At 53.8% G+C, this 18,689-nt stretch overlaps 1 protein-coding gene across 1 annotated transcript; it reads right to left on the bottom strand.

The window, feature by feature from the left end:
• Positions 1-13,189: 13,189 nt before the first annotated feature.
• On the bottom strand, positions 13,190-15,395 carry LOC139029724 (uncharacterized). Its single transcript, XM_070450231.1, has 2 exons — positions 15,202-15,395; positions 13,190-15,014 (listed from the first exon to the last, which is right to left on the bottom strand). Exons 1-2 carry the CDS (start codon positions 15,393-15,395, stop codon positions 13,190-13,192), a joined length of 2,019 nt encoding a protein of 672 aa, XP_070306332.1.
• Positions 15,396-18,689: the final 3,294 nt, after the last annotated feature.

Consider the following 18,689-nt stretch of genomic DNA (forward strand, 5'->3'; position numbering starts at 1 on the left):
ACCGTGAAGGTTGGTTTCAGTCCGTGACAGCGTCCTGCAGCTGGAAGACTTCCATTGCTGTCCTTTCCCACCCATCCCAAGAGGGACGGACAAGATGAGCCTGACACGCTGGCCGCGTCTGCAGTGACTTGTGAGGAAGCTTGTGGTCCTCTCCACCCACCCCCGACCCCCTACTATGTGATTCAGGCGCCGCCCGGAAGACTGTAACCGGCGTCTCAGTGACCCAGAAACTCAGAGAGTGGTCTTGACGGAGCTAACCAGGCTCGTTGGTATCTCCCAGACCACCCCACACACAAAGCCTTTCCCTTGCCAGCACACATGCTATGGTGCTTTGTGATGATGTCAGAGATTTTAAAATGTCAAAGAGATATAGGCTGTAAATGTCCCCACAGTGATTTTGTCATTTTGCAGAGAAAAGAAAGCCAGCTTCAGGGCCACCCTTTTCAGAATAGACCAAGCTGCAGGCCCCAGCCCCCTCCTTTCACAACCCCTTCCTACCACACCCCCATCCTATTCATATTCTGATCTTCCACACACTTGAAAAGATGTTATTTCAAACGTTCCTACTAAAGAGAATATCTTCCTCGGGCTTTCAGAGCCTGCCGTCAAAGGACTTAATCTGCATTGGGGGCCGGTGGGTGGCTGCAGATGTGAGTGATGGAGGAGACAAAATCATACAGCGTGGCAGAGCTGGGGGGGAGAGAGCCAGGAAGGCGGGCTCTGGCTTCAGCTCCAAACCCACCTGGGCCGGCCGGGGGGCCAGTCAGGGCGGCCGGTGGTCCTAGGTGTCACCGCCCCAGAGAGGGGAAGATCCCACCCTCCTGACCCGGGGCAGGGCCCCAGCCCCCTTCCCACCCGGCTTTCCAGAGCGGTGCCTGTACCTGCGGATGGGGGCGGGAGGGTCAGCGTGGCAGCGGCAATGAGACCAGATAGACACAAGAGCTTGCTCAGGCTTTGCTAATTCAGGGCTCACGGTCAATCAAGCAAGATTAAGACAAAGGTTTCCCTTGCATGCAGGGGGTGGGAGTCAGTTTGCTGGCAAAATAATCAAATAACAAGAATTAATGGAGAAATTTAAAAAATAATCTGAGAACACCATCTCAGTCATTCTTTAGAGAGGATTTGCTGATGATCTACTACTGTGTGTTAACTGATGAGGGTAGCGACACACCCCTGTTCCTAAGAAGGGAGGCAGACAAATGAACAAGCAGACACCTTGCTGAATACTTAACCACTGCAGGGGGACAGCCTGGGGCGTGGAAGAGGCTGGTGAGGCAGGGTGCTTACCTCTGACTTGGGGAGTGGGGAAACTTGGCATCTCCCCAGGGGATGCTGAGTTGAAACCTCAGGCCTGAAAGCTGTAAAGAGGTGATTTGGAAAAATCATGCTTGGCTGAAACCTGGGAAATGAATGGTACTATCGAGACAGGAGGTGGGGAGATGGCGGAAAGACACGGTGGCCCTTTTCCCCCCTCCCTCCCCAACCATCCCCTCAGCAGCGGTGAGGTCAGAAGAGGCCTGTGTTTCTGGGTCGGTGGTGGGGGGGGGGGGGGGACCTCCCGATGAGGGGAGCCTGCTGGGTGGGATGACTGTGAGGGGAAGACAGTGGCTGTGACCCAGGGCTGGGCTTCTTAGAAAGGGCTGCAAGGGTAGGGAGGGAGCAGAACTTGAGTTTAGCGATGGGCTAATTCAAGATGCTTCTGGAATGCAGAGAGGAGGGTCTGGCAGGCGGCTGGACACGGGGAGGGGAGCCTAGAGGAGGAGGCTGGGCTGGAGATGAGGTCTGGGAAGTCCTCCCTCAAGTGGCTAGAGACTTTGACGATGACAGACTTTCCTAAGTATTGTATTAGCCAAAAATTTCATTTGGTGTTTTTCTGTAAGCTGCACAGAAAAACCCGAATGAACTTTTTGGTCAACACAGTATTTTGGCAGCATCCTTCCCTGTCAAGAATTTGGTGCTAATTACAGATACCAGCAGGCCTCATTTACATATTAACAACTAAATGTACTAATTACAAATGAGCTTTATCTATTCATTAAGACAAGCCCAGGAGGCTTTTTCACCTAGCAAGTCTATGATAGCATTCAGCTAAATTACCGTGCGTGCACCTGGAGAAAAGTGCCAGCAGCATATGTTCTGTGCCCTTGCAGCCGTCAGGCTGGCAGAGCAGAGGCTTCAGTGGATCTAAAACCAAAGAGGGGACTCCATTTTGCAGCCTGAGAAAGCCAAGGCATGCGTGTGGCTAAGAGTAGTTTCCAGTGTAGTTACAGGGGGAATCCAAAATTGTTATAGTTTATAAAAAATGTTTTGTGTAGCTTCTTCTACCGGAGGAAGCATCCCGTAATCGTCTCCACAAGGCTCCGAAGGCAAAGGGATTTTCAGACGGAGAACGAGGGAGAAGCCTCTACACGCCACCTGGGCAGCCGCCTAGGGAGCAGTGTCTCCCACCCTAGCCGGGGAGGGAGGGTCCAGAAGGAAAGCGGGCTTGGCAGAAACGGTCCCACACAAGGCTAGCTTTGCTTGAAGATACTAAGGAAACTGGGGTTCCACTGAAGAGGCTGGGGATGAATCAGTGATTTAATGATACACATGGGCTCCGCTGTGTCCCACTCTGCGACCCCCTGGACTCCCCCCCACCAGGCTCCTCTGTCCATGGGATTCTCCAGGCAAGAGTACTGGAGCGGATAACCATCTCCTGCTCTGGGGGATCTTCCTGACCCAGGGATCTAACCTGCCTCTCTTCACCTCCTGCACCGGTGAATTCTTTAGTTAACGGGAAAACCAAGCCAACTGGCAACGACTAACTCCAGCAAAACCAAAAAGCGAACAAAGGAAAACGGTTCTAGTTTACCAAGCGGCTCAGCTGTGCTGGAACACGGAACTCGTCAGCGATTTGGCTAAAAGCGTGACGTCACTATATTGAGGAAATGGAGAGGAGGCAGATTACGTGTTTGGGACAGATGGTGTTACCCACCAGGGTTCTTGGTCTCCTTAATCAATAGACAAAGAGGCCAGGCATGAAATTCGGGCAAGGCTTTCCGGGGCCCCACTGCAGCGCGGGGTGGGGTGGGGGACTGCTTCTTTACACGGGGTGACGGTAGGCGTGTGTGCAGGGCGTGGGCTGGAGGGGTGGCCTGGCTGCCCTTTGGGGGTGGTGTGTGCAGAGCCAGTGCCATACCCTGTTCCTGATCCAGGCTCTTCAGAAGTAACAGTTGGGCTTTTTTGGTCTCTTTGTATCTTTTTGTCCATAATATACCCCAGCTGTGCCCTGCAGGCGTTCTGATCCGTATAGTTTCTTTGTATTTTCTTGCTCAAGGTCGCATTTGTCCAGGTGCACGCACTGCCTCAGAAGGTCCTGAGTCCCAGGCTGTCTCAATGGCACAACCTTCCACAAAGAATCTAAAACCGAAGAAAATGAAAAAACGGACTTCCCTGGTAGTCCAGTGGCCAAGACGCCAGGCTCCCAATGGAGGGGGCCCGGGTTCAATCGCTGGGCGGGGAACTAAATCCCACATACTCTGCAACTAAGACCCAACGCAGTCAAATAAAATAGGTATTTATAATGGAAAGAAAAAGCGTCCTAGGCAGGCTGCTGCGAACAGGGAGGTGGAGAGCAGAAGAGGGAGGGAGTGTGTATGTTGTCCATGAGGAGTGAGAGCTGGGAGGGAGTGGGGCAACTCTTTTCTATCACCACCTTGAGTCCTTGTTCCGCTTTCCTAATCTACGGAGATGTGCCACTCTGATTAAAAATAAAACTACATTTTAAAGGACCCCGGGTCACATGGAAGATGAGTCTGTTTTGCTTCCATTGCTAAGGAAAGGCATGAACAGCAACAAAAAACGTTGCCTCGAGTCTCCTCAGGTCTGCGAAGCAGAGACGTGGCCGCGGGTGTGTGTGCGTCCTGGGAGGGGCGGCGGCGCTGGCAGGTCTGAAAGGCAAGCCCGCTGTGGCGCTGGCTGGGCTCAACATATTGTGGGGCTTCCCTCGCCTCGTTGAGAAAACCCCGATTCTGGTCCAGACCTCGCCTTCTCCTGAGGCCTTTACTGACCCCTCCTTCCGTGGGCTCCCAGCACAGCCTGTGCCCATCTCTCTCATTAACTAGAACCCCCTTCTCCCCCTCTTCACGGGCCCCTCTCGGCAGGAGCTGCGCCCTATACAACTTGCACAAAAGAATTCGACCCCTCCGGGAGCCCTCTGACGGCTGAGCGCAAATCCCCCAGCGTCTTCCGTTCTCTCCCTCTGTTCGGTTCCTTTCAACACCCAGGCCCCGGTCCTCCCCAGAAGCTCACTAACCCTCTGCCCCGCCCTCCCCTGCAGGAAGGAGAGAAACCCAGGGCCTGATGGAGAGTCGAGGCATCTCCAAGAGGATGGAGGGAGAGTTGAGACTGGGTTCGGTCACAAGTTTCGAGCCCAGACACCAGCCCCGAGCAGACTCTGAAGGCCCGGCTGTGCACCCCCGCTCAGGAGTCTCGTGTTGCAAGCCCTCGTGGTCCCCGGGCCCTTCCAGGAAGGCGCAAGCCTTACATCTCACCCATCAGCATCTCCGTACAACGGGCAAGCTGGAGATGAATTCTGTCCCCACCCCCAGCCCTGCCTGCAGCACTTGCGGAAAGCTTCGTCTTTCCCTTCGTCTGGCCTAGAGGGCCTGTGCGTGGGGTGGGGTCCCCCTCTCCTCACAGGGGGAACACCCACCCGGACCCTATCTCTCAGTTTCCCGACGGAGACCAAGCCTGCGGAAGGGCAGTCTCCCCAAGATGGGGGAAATCATTAGCAGAAAGGAGCCTAGAGGCTGCATGACCACCGGAATAAATATAATGATGGCAAATGATTTCTGGACCCCGCCTTTGTGCCAGTCAAACGCCTTCCACACATCATCTCACTCTCCTGCCCACACACTGTGAAATCAAGAACATCATAGCCTGGCACTTAGCAGCCAAGGGCCGAGGCTCAGAAAGAACTCACCTGACACATGAAGAGAGAGGTCACCCCAGGACTGTCTGACTTCAGATTCCGAACTTTTGACTTGAACGTTGTATTTCCATGGCCCAGGTTAACAAAGGAACAGAGATGTCGGGGAGAGAAAAGAGGTGATAGCATGTTCTGTTTTTTGTTGGTTTTTGTTTTTTCTGTTTTAAGGTTAAGGGAAGCTCCGTACATTTTGAAGAATGAAACTGTAAGGGAAATGGAGCTTTTGATTGGAGTGTCTCCCACCAGTATCCCGCCCCTTCATTCCTCCCAAGCCCGCAACCAGCAGCCCGACACTCCAGGAGTTCTGGGGTCACTTTTTCTTCTCTGGCTGCAAAACGAAATCAACTGTAAACAAGCAAGCACTTTAAATAATGCTCCCTGAAGTGTGCCCTTAATCTGCATGCCGTCTAGACTTTCTAATGCCCCCGCAGGAGCACGTGGGTCTTATCAGTGTCTACATCTTTGACGAGGCAGAAGCCCACACTGATCTGGGCTGATGACTCCCGGTGCCTTCCACAGCTAGTTAGTAATTTCAGATGTTGTGGGAGGGCGTTCTTGGTGGGAGAATCACACTTTCAATCCAAAATTAAAGCTCAATTTGGTCTAATTGTCCTTGATTTTATCAGTTGCATAAAATGGCTGATTCTGTATGCAAAAATAAATAAATAGCCACGCAGCTTCGAAATCCCTTCTTCTTGGGGATAGAGCCCATCAAGTTCATTGCTGTCTCTCCTGCTATTTTCATCCACCGAACAGTGCTGATCTTTCTCTATCCTTCTCTATTTTTCTCTCCCTTCCCTGCACTCCTCCCAGCCCTTACCAAAAAAAGAAAAGCCTAGTGTCTCTCTGTGTGTGTCTATCTTCTCTGTCTGTGTCTTGTATAATTTTAGAACGGAAGTTCCTTAAGAGCAGGAATAGTTCCTTCATGAGATGATGACAACCAGAAATCTGGCAATGCCTATTTAAATGGTAAATTGAAATTAAGAAAATAATAAAAGTGGCCATTTATTTCTCTAGTAACAGTTTGTTTGCAAAAATCCAGCAATAGAGACCATATTTGGGGCCTTGTAATGCAGAGGCAGGGAGACTGTGTCCCAGGCCTCTGGGGGAGAATGCCTTCCACGAACATCCGAAGACTTACCGTCCAGGCCGTGAGGGCAGTGGAGGGTGCCCAGCCCCAGGGGCCAATAGTCCTGGGTTCCAGCCTGCCCTTGCCTCCAAGGCCCCATGGTAAGTGAAGGGATGGTACGGTCTGAGTTGTATTCCAGCAGTGGCCTCTGTACTCCAGGGAAGGACGAAAGAGGTTGGCAGTGGTCCAGAAGCAGCGGCAGGAGAGACGAAGAGGAGCTGAGGAATCTGAAAGAAATTTGAGAGGCTGAGTCAGCAGGGCCTGATGCCAGGTGGGTGTGAGGTGAACAGGGTCTTCACAGATGCTCTCATCCCTGCCTTGAGGACCCAGGAGGGTGTGAAGGATGTAGATCGAGGTGGCAGTGGGCCACCATCAAGAAGCCTACAAATGACAAATGCCTGAGAAGGTGTAGAGAAAAAGGAACCTTCCTATACTATCAGGGGGAATTCAAATTATACAGGTGGGCAACAGTGTGGAGGTTCCTCAAAAAGACTAAAAACAGAGCTACCATATGACCCAGCAACCCTACTCCTGTGCATATATCAGGAGAAAACCATACTCTGAAGAGATATATGTACCCCAAAGTTCATTAGCACTGTTTACAATAGCCAGGACATGGAAGCAACGGATGGAGGAATAGATAAAGGAGATAGAGTACATAAACACAGTGGAATATTACCCAGTCATTAAAAAGAAGGAAATAATGCCATTTGCAGCAACATGAATGGATCTAGAGATTGTCACAGTAAACGAAGTCAGTCAGACAGAGAAAGACAAATATCATGATATCGCTTCCATGTGCAATCTGAAAAAAAGGGTACAAATGGACTTACTTACAAAAAAGAAGTAGAGTCACAGATATAGAAAACAAACTCTGGTTACTGGAGGGAAAAGCAGGAGGGATAAATTGGGAGACTGGGATTGACGGTCACACATTACTAGATATAAAAGAGGTAACTAATAAGGACCTACTGTGTAGCATAGGGAATTCTACTCAGTATTCTCTAACGACCTATATGGGAAAGGAATCTTTAAAAAGCACGTGTGGATATATGTACACGTGTAACTGATTCAGTTTGCTGTGCACCTAAACCTAACACACATCAAAAGTCAACTCTACTCCAATAAAAATTAGAACAAAGAAGACCGCAGCAGGAGTAGAAGATGTCAGATTCTGTGTATCGGCCCTGCCAGCGTTGCTTTTTGTACAGATTTTAAAACATGCCCACCAATTCTTGAACACTATTCCTGTCTTGAATACAGACTTGCCTGGGTGACCGATTGTAATGAACACACTGCAGTAGAGATCCATGCAATTCAGCTTCTCGCCTGGCCTCCACAGGCTGCACGCCGGCCTCCTAGGACTGTTTGGGAGGAGCTTCCTCCGCTGACAAAATGCTTTTCTGCACCATCCCCTATAGTAGCCGCCAGCCACACATAACTACTGACTGGGTAGCAAGACTGAAATATGGATTAAAAAAAAAATTTCATTCCAAAAGTTTTTTTTTCTATTGAAGTATTGTTGATTTACAGTATTTCAAGTATATAGCAAAGTGATTCAGTTATATGTGTGTGTGTGTGTATATATATTCTTTTTCAGATTATTTGAAATACAAAATGTTAAGTCTTATATAAATTGAATTATTTTAAATGAGAATGTCCAGAGCTGGTGGCTGATGGCTCCCGTGAGCGGAAGCTGGATGGTGCAGACAGGGCTATAGCTAAGTGGATTGTTCTGTTTCCAGTCTGGGGTTTCCCTGGGACCCAGAAGGGGTTAGGAGCACGACTTCTGCTCTGAGGATCTGTGGAAGAACATACGACCTGCCCTTTAAAAGAACATGTCAGGACTGGGAGGAAGCTCAGACACTTCTTTGCAGAGGAGGAAGCTGGGCCCAGCAGTGGGGTGCTGGGAGCAGGGAAGGGCAGGCAAGGAAGTTTCACAGGGAAGATTGGCCCCGTCCCCACCATCCAGCAGATGCTGGAAAGAGGGCAGGAGTTAAGACAAGAGCGTAAGATAGGAGAACTAACGGAAAGAGGAGGAAGGGAAAGGAAACGCTTGGGAGTTCCTCCCCAGAAGACCCCACAGGACACAGTGGTCAGTCCCCTGGGAACACGAGCCGATCTCACCTACCAGCTCATAACCTGGAAGAAGTCTGGGAGGAGAGCTGATCTGAAGCCCGAACGGCTCGCTGGTGAGCCGGAGTGAGGACAGCGGGCCCCGCCCGGAGCTCCTGCCAACCTGCTCTTTCCTGCACGGCTCCGATCCCATCGGGGTCCTGCTGGCTGACGCCCCAGAACCACCGACCTCGGGCTGGGGGCCTGGAAACAGATCCCAGGCCCCAGCCTGGCTTCTGTCCCCTGGGAAGCCCAGCAGGCGCCAGGGCGTGAGGAGAGAGCAAAGACGCTGCCCCGCGAGGGGAAGGGCCTCTGCCTGACGCGCGGTTCTGTCACCTGCGTTCTGCCCTGGCTGGTGCCTGACTTGCAGGCCTGTCACTGGAGTTCTGTCCTTACTGGGGACTGGGAGGGATGCTGCTGAATTTATTTCTATTCTGATGAGCTACTTTTGAAGAATAGGGATAGCTGCTTGATGTTGGCTTTGATGCTGAATAGCTCTGTGTCTTTAATCAGCTGAGGGCCTTTTCCTGTCACTGTCTTCCTTTCTTGGGAGAGACCAGGTTCTTGCCAGGGGAGAGACACAGATGTCAGTGTGGGCAAGGGAGCTCCAAGCCCGGTTGTCACTTGTGCACCGTGTCCAGGGCCAGGGAGGAGCCAGATTTTCCTACAGGATACTGGAGGCAGAAAAGCTCGTATGTCTCCCCCACCCCACTCACTGGACAGGGCTGTGGAGCTTGCTGTGGCTCTCTTTTTACTTCATCCACCCATCCGTCCACCCACCTACCCATCCATCCGTCTACTCACCTACCCAACCACCCATCCATTCACTCATCCATCCACCCATCCACTTACCCACCCATGCATTCATTCACACATGCTTTCATCCCTCCACCCACCCAGCTATCCATCTGCCCAGTCATTCATCTACTCACCTACCCATGCAGATGGGTAGGTACTATTTATCTACTCCTTTTGAGTAAAAATCCCCCAGTACCCCAAGTCCAAGCCTTTACCCATGGGGATGTAATCACCAAATATCACACAGAAGTTCATTTTGCAGCTTATACATGCCAATTATATTTCTTTCACTGCGTGTGTGTGTCCTTTTAAGCTTACTGCCTAACCCTCAGGAAAACATTCGAAGGCCAGGAAGATGGAAGAAGGGAAGGGGAGAGGCCCAGGAGTGTGTGGGAGGAGCTGAACCCCTCCTGGGGTAACTAGAGCAGGAAGCGCGCCCACATATTTTGCACAGTTTAGACTTCTTTGGGATCTGGCTCAGAAAAAGGCCATTTTCTGCCCTTCCGCTCTGTGCTGGAGCAGGAGCAGAAAGGCCTTTCTGGGAGCAGGCAGAGGGTGGAGGGGCCCGTGTGTGAGCGGCGGTCACCCTAAGCTCACCCGGCCCGGGGCGGACGTGGGTGGAGCCTGGGGAACCGGGAGGCGGGCGCGTGTCCTCTGCCAGCTTCCCCTCTCACCAGGCGCCGCGACGGCTTCTCACGTTCCTGAGAAAGTTCCTCAGCTTACTTCTGCTCTGCTCCCCAGCAGCCAAGTAACGTGTGGTCTCCGGTAACACAACTCGACAAACGGCGGCTCAGTCTCGGAGGAAACGCTTCGGTGAGAAATAACCTCACTGTGCCAATTGTGGGCTGATCATTCTCCACACTCAAAACACACTGAACATGTTGGCTCTCAAGACACATCAACAGTGGAAATGCGAACCCACTTGCTAATGCAGAAGGAGAAGAGAGAAACCACCTCTCCTTCGAATGCAAGTCAGGCCGCTCAGCCGCCCCGTGTTTGGTCTGCGGGGTGTGTTCAGGGAGGCGGCTGTGCCTTGTCAGAAGTTTGCTCTCCGGAAGGCTGGGTGTCTTTTCCCAGACGCCCCGTGGAGCTGGCTCTGTGGCGATGGTCAGTCCTGGGCCGAGCTGTGCAAACCACTCTCCTTCCCCACAAACCTGCAGGGATGAAGGGACTCACTTTCTCCTCTTTCTGCTCTTGCTGATTTAGTTTCGCTCACCACCGCCTTTTCAGCTTGTTCCTTGTTTGCATAAACAAATGCAACTGATTTCTGTGTGCTGCCTTCGCATCCTGCTGCTTTGATGGATTCATTTATTAGTTCTAACAGTGAGTGTGTGTGTATGTGGAATCTTTACAGGGTTTTCTACATAAAAATCAAATTATCTGCAAACAGAGATAATTTTACTTTCTACTTTCTGATTTGGATGCTTTTTTCCCCTTTTATTGCCTAATTGGTCCGACTAGCACTACTAGTACTATGCTGGATAAAAGTGGTGAAAGTGGGCATATGTGTGCAGATTCTTTATCTGACAGAGAACTTACAATTTAGAATATATCAAGAACTCATTTACCTTGACGGTAAAACAATGTAGAGATCTTCCTCAACTTATGACTGGGCTACATCCAGATTAAACCCATCAAAGCTGAAAATCTTCTGAGTAAAAAAATTGTGTTTAATGCGCCTAATTTACTGAACATCATGGCTTAGCCTCGCTTCCCTTAAATGTGCTCAGAATGCTCACATTAGGCTCCAGTTGGACAAAACTATCTAATGCAAAGCCTATTTTACAATAGAAGTGTTGACTATCTCATGTATTAATGACATTGAACACTGTACTAAAAGTGAAAAAGCAGACTTGTCCGGGAACAGGATGGCTGTAAGGGTATCCGGTGTGGATCCTCATGTGCGGCCGACCGGAAGGGCAGCTCACTGCCCCCCGTCCAGTATCATGAGAAAGTATATGTCATGATGTGATTTCTCGTGTGTTATGATTCTTCTTCATCTTGTGTGAAACGTTTAGGATTAAGACATTTTGAATTGTGTTAAGTAGTTCAAAGTGGGGTCACAGTGGCCAATGTCAATCTCCAGATCAGTTGTTCTGAAAGGTCTGACGTAGGACTAGGAGAACCTTAGAGGTTAAATGAAGAGCGTTACTTTATGCACTTGTTTGCCAACATGAATCACAGGAAGGGGTGACTTACAGAGACAGGACCGCAGGGGTATAACATACTAGCCGTGCTGACAGACTCCATGACAAGAGACCACCAAGGTGAGCAACTTGAAGGCTCTTCCAGGAAGACAGGACTCCAAGCTGCTGAGAGAGGTTCTAGGTGGACTTGCCCGAGAGGCAAAGATCCTGTCTTCTGGGGAACTGCGGTCAAGCCATTGTTAACGTCTGCAGTCAGGCTGGGTCTTATGATGGTCTCTAGACTCCCCTCCCAGCTGGCACAGTCACAAACACACTTAGAGAGGCTGCTTAGACACAATCCCCCCGACTGTCTGGTCACCGAGTCCCAGTGTTACCACTTCAACTGTAGAACCTCATAAGAAGACTTGTCAGCTGGTAAGGTGAAATCCAGATGCTGTCCATGGTGGCAGAGGCTGCTAACGCCTGCCCGAATCCATTCACATTTCTTTGTAAAAGCAACCCTGTTGATGTAGGAGGTGGCAATGTGCTCAACTAACAGACCACATGTCCCAGCTTCCTAATGTATCTGGGTGGAGTGATGTGACTAAGTTTTAGCCAATGAGATACACAGAGGGGTTATTGAGCGAGACTTCTGGGAAAACATAAAACAGACAATTGTGAAATGCCTTTTGAAAAAAGACCATGGCCCTTTCCTCTTTCTTCAGCTCCTAGGCTGGGGGCAGAATTCAAATGTGATCACTGGTGTTCCAGTATCAGTGTTTGCTCGTGAGAGGACCCTCAGGAAAGAAAGCCAGAGGTAAAGATACAGAACACGTTGCTAGATCACGGTGCTTTCATCGTTTCATCTCTCAGTCCTGTCCGACTCTTTGTGACCCCGTGGACTACAGCCCGCCAGGCTCCTCTGTCCATTGGATTTTTCAGGCAAGAATACTGGAGTGGGTTGCCATTTCCTTCTCCAGGGGATCTTCCTGACGCAGGCAGTTTCTTTACCTCTGAGCTACCAGGGAGGCCAGAGATGATCATACTAAGTGAAATAAGTTAGACAGAGGAAGACAAATATTATATGATATTGCTTATATGTGGAATCTAAAAATGTAATACAAATAAATTTATTTGCAAACAAACAGATTCACAGACACAGAAAACAAATTTAAGGTTACCAGTGGGGAAAGGGGAGGGGGAAGAATAAATTAGGAGGATGGGATTAACAGATACACACCACTATCTATAGAGTGGACAAATGCTAAGGGCTTATTTATAGCACAGGGAACTATATTCAATATTTTGTGATATCCTGTAACAGAAAAAGACCTGAAGTTGTGCACTTGAAACTAACAACAATATTGTAAAAATCAATTATAGTTTAATTTAAAAAAAAAGATACAGAACCAAGAAATTGAAGGAGTCTTCCTTCCTGAGGTGCATAGCCATGCAGCCCAGGACTGCCATCTGTGAACTTTAATGTGAGAGAAGAAATACATTACTAGTTGTCAAGCACAATTTCTAAATGATGTCCTTCTGTGTGAAGCACTGTCCTGGCCTGTCAGCTTTGGGACCTATTAAAAAAGAGAACGAGATTGCTGCGGCAGGTCTCCTGTCCCCACTGAGCGTGTGTTGATTTTAAGAGAACAGGGGCTGATGTGTTTGAAGAGCAAAATTAGGAAGTATAACTGAGAGGGGCAAGGAGCAGGGGAGGGCAGACTTTGCCTCGGGAAACATGAAGGCCTGAGGATTGAATGAGGAACGTGAAGCCGTACTTTTAGCATCAGCGAGCAGGGGGCCACACGCTCCTCCATCCCAGTCCTTTCCTTCTAATAGGTCCCGGGGACAGAGCTTGTGGCACACCCAGGGACCCAGTCTATGGGGAAGGCTTCTCCGGTCCCCGTGAAATGAAACGTGGGAGCAGGGTGGCCAGGATAGGACTCCCCGAAGGACAAATCTTCAGAGACACATGGTTTGACTTCCTGAGGCTATGGCAGAGAGGTAGGCAGCAGCCAGCTTTTTGCCCGATGTGAAGTGAAGGCTCTAACTTTAAAGGGAAATGTGAGGGAGGTGAGCGTGCGGTCGGCGGGGGGACGGGAGCGTGAGGTCGGCGGGGGGAGGGGAGCGTGAGGTCTGCGGGGGAGGGGAGAGTGCGGTCTGCGGGGGAGGGGAGAGTGCGGTCGGCGGGGGGAGGGGAGCGGGCGGTCTGTGGGGGGAGGGGAGCGTGAGGTCTGCGGGGGAGGGGAGAGTGCGGTCGGCGGGGGGAGGGGAGAGTGAGGTCTGCGGGGGGAGGGGGAGCGTGAGGTCTGCGGGGGAGGATAGGAGGAGAGTGCGGTCGGCGGGGGGAGGGGAGCGGGGCGGAGTCGTTGGGGGGAGGGGAGGAGGTGCGGGATCGGGAGGTGGGTGGGAGGGGAGCGTGAGGTCTGCGGGGGGAGGGGAGTGGTGCGGGGGAGGGAGGTGGTCTCGGGGGGAGGGGGAGGGTGCGGTCTGCGGGGGGAGGGGAGCGTGCGGTCTGAGGGGGAGGGGAGAGTGCGGTTCGGGGGGAGGGAGGGGGGGGGGGAGCGTGAAGGCGTCTGCTGGGGGGAGGGAGAGTGCGGTCTCGGGGGGAGGGGAGCGTGGGTCTTCGGGGGGAGGGGAGCGTGCGGTCTGCGGGGGAGGGGGAGCGTGCGGTCTGTGGGGGGAGGGGAGAGTGCGGTCTGCGGGGGGAGGGGAGCGTGAGGTCTGTGGGGGGAGGGGAGAGTGCGGTCTTCGGGGGGAGGGGAGCGGGCGGTCTGCGGGGGGAGGGGAGTGTGCGGTCTGTGGGGGGAGGGGAGAGTGCGGTCTGCGGGGGGAGGGGGAGCGTGCGGTCTTCGGGGGGAGGGGAGCGTGCGGTCTGCGGGGGGAGGGGGAGCGGGCGGTCTGCGGGGGGAGGGGAGTGTGCGGTCTGCGGGGGGAGGGGAGAGTGCGGTCTTCGGGGGGAGGGGGAGCGTGCGGTTGGAGGGGGGAGGGGAGCGTGAGGTCTGCGGGGGAGGGGAGCGTGAGGTCTGCGGGGGGGGAGGGGAGCGTGAGGTCTACGGGGGGAGGGGAGCGTGAGGTCTGCGGGGGGGAGGGGAGCGTGCGGTCTGTGGGGGGGAGGGGAGAGTGCGGTCGGAGGGGGGAGGGGAGCGTGAGGTCTGCGGGGGGAGGGGAGAGTGCGGTCGGAGGGGGGAGGGGAGCGGGCGGTCTGCGGGGGGGAGGGGAGCGTGAGGTCTGCGGGGGGAGGGGAGCGTGAGGTCTGCGGGGGGAGGGGAGCGTGCGGTCTGCGGGGGGAGGGGAGCGTGAGGTCTGCAGGGGGAGGGGAGAGTGCGGTCTGCGGGGGGAGGGGACCGTGAGGTCGGCGGGGGGAGGGGAGAGTGCGGTCTGCGGGGGGAGGGGAGCGGGCGGTCTGCGGGGGGAGGGGAGCGTGCGGTCTGCAGGGGGAGGGGAGCGTGAGGTCTTCGGGGGAGGGGAGCGTGCGGTCTGCGGGGGGGCGAGGAGCGGGTGGTCTGCGGGGGGAGGGGAGCGTGAGGTCTTCGGGGGAGGGGAGCGTGCGGTCGGCGGGGGGAGGGGAGAGTGCGGTCGGCTGGGGGAGGGGAGCGTGCGGTCTGCGGGGGGAGGGGAGCGTGAGGTCTGCAGGGGGAGGGGAGAGGCGGTCTGCGGGGGGAGGGGAGTGTGCGGTCGGCGGGGGGAGGGGAGCGTGCGGTCTGCGGGGGGAGGGGAGCGTGAGGTCTGCGGGGGGAGGGAGCGTGAAGGTCTCGCGTGGGATGGGAGCGTGCGGTCTGCGGGGGGGAAGTGAGCGTGATGTCTGCAGGGAGGGAGAGTGCGGTCTGCGGGGGGAGGGGAGTGTGCGGTCGGCGGGGGGAGGGGAGCGTGCGGTCTGCGGGGGGAGGGGGTTCACAGGTGGACGTGCAGCCTGAGCACAGCTCACGCGGAGGAGGGCGCGTGTGTAGGTTACAGGGTTGATGCGCCAGGAAACAACGAGAGGGAAGAGACTGGGCGTCACCACGGCCCTGACTGGTGACATGTCCCTGGAATGAGGCCTCCTCTCTGCCGCGCTCACTTGCCCCCTCTGCTCTGATGGGGCGGCCACAGGGGACGCGCTTCCGGCCATGATGAGTTTTATGGCTTCTGAAAGCAGCGAAGCTTGTTCTGTTCTGCTTCTGTGCGAGAAAAAATGACACCTCCTTTGCTTCCTTTCGGCCTCCCTCTCCCCCTCGACAGTTGGCTTGGGTCTACAGCTTAGAATCGTTGCGGCCATCACACCCCAAGGCGGCCGGGGGCAAGCTCCCGTTGAAGCGGATCTGACCCGGGCCTTGCTGCTACTAATACAACTGGAAGGCACAATCACGCTCCTCTGTCGGCTCGAGATAGGAATTTAAATTAAACCTCATTTAGCCGGGCGCTCCCGTTTGATTTATCGGCAGATGCCGCTTGCTGTTTGAGCCTTGTTAAATTGCTAGCAAACACTTCACTGACCAGCTGTTCCTATTAAGCAGAAAGCGCACTGCGGAGCGGGGTCAATCCCCTTGCACTTTGGATGGTTCTTAGATGTCATCCCTGTGGAGCGGCCACAGGGAGGGGATTACCCCCTGCCCCCCGGGAGCCCGCTGCTTAACGGCAGGGGGCGATTCTTATGTCTGTGGGTCGGGAGAGAAGAGGGTGGGCTGCCCCAGTCCGGAAAGCGACGCTCTCTTCTGCAGGAACTGATCCTGCCCAGCGAGACTGGGAGGAAGGCAGGGGTCTGACACCCAGCCCGATCAGCACATGGAAGATGCTGTCCCCCATGGGCAGCCAAGGATGTGGCTTTGCGGAGCCGGGGCTGGGCCAGTGAGACCCAGGCAGGGGCGCAGCTTTTCGTGTGCTACCCCGCCTTCCCCAGAGGAAGCAGAAGGCGTGTGCTTCCATCGGCTGTTTCAGCCACTCCTGCGACATGGCCCGAGTGTCCTGTTGGTGAGAAGCCCAGGGCTGTCCATCCGTGTTTGCTGCATCTTTGTGTGAATACGAACGGGTCCCCCTCTTCCTGGTGGACCCAGTACTGGGCTGAGTGGGGGGCAGAGGCCCGGGCAAGCAGCCTCTGCAGCGCCACCTCCACCCCAGCCTCTGGGTGGGGGGGGCTTGGGGGACGCCTTTGTGCACTGCGGGAGCCACACTACTGTGCTGGGCCCCACATCAGTCACTCCAAGCGTTAAGGGAGCTTGACTGGCTGCCGAGTCCTTTTTCCTCCATGATATGCTTCCCCACTCCCTGGTAGGCCCTCATGTTCTCCCACCTCCTCACTCCCCTCTTTCGGAGTCCCCTTCCCCCCAGCACCCATCCTGCTCAGGTCGAGAGCAGCTCCTTACCCGGGAGCTGAGTCCAGGTCAGAACAGTCCTCGGGCGCCTGGAGCGAGGCTGCCCAACACTGAGCTTGGGGCCCGGGCCTGGATCAGGGCTATGCGGGGCTCTTGTGCCAGACCTGGGGGCCAGGGAAGCCCTGCTTCTGAGCACGTGGTGGTGGTCCTGACACATGGACCCAGTGAGACCCAGATCACAGGCTCCGTCACTCTGCTTACCTGGTATTCTTGTTTCAGGAGGCAGAGGCATCACTTTGATTTTAGAAATTCCAGTAAAAAATATCTCAGATGCCAGATCCTGAGAATGACCCTTCTCTGTCTCGCCGTGAACTGTCTAGAATCCCTCACCCAGCAGCTGCAGAGCCACGAGCTAGGGCCAGGCCTGGTTAGAACGGCTTGTGGGGGTTAACATATCTTGGGAGTCCAGCCAGATCCTGACCCAGGCGTCAGAGAGAAACGCCACAGAGATTCTCTAAGACCTAGGGGCAGAGGTCAAAGTGTCTCCTCCCACCTCCCCCTTTCCTGTGCCCTTACGACACAAAGACAAGATAAAGCAAACCCAGGGCCAGGGGCCTCCTGGATGGAACCCGTCCAGGGGCAGCGTTGTCTTTCCTCATCTCATGGTCAGAGCTCATGGTCAGAGCTTCCAGGAGGGTTTTGGGCTGAGAAAAGCCCAGGCTTCTGAATTCATTCCCTGGTTTTCAACAGAGATCCTGGCCTTCTAGACATTCTGTCAGCTGGTCCTGTTGAGAGAGAACCTGGCCTTCTTGCCCTTTTTTTTGTTCATGTTTTCTCCTTGGCCTCTGTGGTTGGACCTCCTTTCCTGCCTCCTTGTCACGTCCACGCTGCTTTGCTGCGATGCCACGTGGGGCACACGCCACGGCCCAGGGGTGAGCCAGGGGCCGCTCTGATGATACTCAGGATTTTACTGATTATTTTGGTGCCTGCACAGGCAGCCCTGATAGTTTCAAAGAAAAACTACCCTGTCCCCTCTATATGCCACAACGAATGGGATATATTCATTCACCTAACGCGAGCCTTATTTTCTACCTGGGTAAGGGTTTTTATTGATGTCTTTTTCAAAGATGTTGGTCGTTTTTGCTGCCTTCCCCTGCCAAGGAGTTGGGCAGCTTGGCCTGCACACTCCTCGCTCAGAGTAACCCTCTAGGAGTCTGCTCTGCCTAAGCTAAAAGAAACAGGAAGAGCAGAGGTGTGCTGCAAGGAGAAAATGCCCCCCCACCCAAAAACCCCAAAAAGGGCAAGTAGTCCAGGATCTCTCTGACGGGACCAGCTGAAAGAATGTCTAGAGGGCCAGGATCTCTGCTGACAAGCCAGGACGTGGTCCTGTCCAAGCCTGAGACCAGGGAATAGACTCTCAGCAACTTCCAGCCAGTGCAGACACCCTGCAACTCTCTTTATTTGCTTTGTTAGAATACTTCCTGACGCTGATGGTGCTGCCGGCGGAATGGTATTCTGGAGTCGTGCGGGGCTGCCCTCTGTCCTCCGCAGGCCTTCCCCTTATTTCTGCGGACAAACCGCCACAGTGAACGTTTCTCCTGTCAAGGTTCTGTCACAGACGTCTCTGTAAAAAGAGATAGGCCCAGAGAGAGGTGAATAATTTATTCCTCGGAGTCAGCAGATTTCAGGGCAGGATGTGAAGACCCAGCCCTGGGAGGCAGGCCTTGCTCCCAGGGCAGGACCACTGCCCCGGGGTTCAGGAGGGCAGCCAACCGGCGCTTCGTGCGGCCCATCTGCCGCCTGGGACAGGGCAGAGGGAGGCAGGCTGCAGGAGGCCCAGGCCTGAAAGCAAGTGTCCACGCCAGGCCGTCACCCGCTGTCGGAACGGGGGAGGTGGCCTTGAGGGATGCTCTTGACATCGTGGAGAGTTTCACATTTATCTATCTAAAAGACAATTTTATACCGAGAGGTGATTATCAGCTTTGTCCCCATGGAAGTTATCGATGCCCTGACTTCAGAGCTGACAAAATCATGGACAGTTTAAGGCATCTGTCAGTCGGGTGGAAGGGAAAGCCATTTCTCACTAGTCAGCAGACTGGGAGGAATTTGGAAGATTAGAACCAGCAATTGCATCACTCTAAGGTGAAGGCTGTCAGCTTGTTAAGAAAGGGAGAAGGGCATTATGAATCTTGACTCTAAAATGGACTGAGCCTGACTTGTAAACATGTCTGGTATTATTAAGATTTCACCAAGCATCTGGG

Source organism: Odocoileus virginianus, chromosome 19 (genome assembly GCF_023699985.2).
Source record: "Odocoileus virginianus isolate 20LAN1187 ecotype Illinois chromosome 19, Ovbor_1.2, whole genome shotgun sequence".
Classification (NCBI taxonomy): domain Eukaryota; kingdom Metazoa; phylum Chordata; class Mammalia; order Artiodactyla; family Cervidae; genus Odocoileus; species Odocoileus virginianus.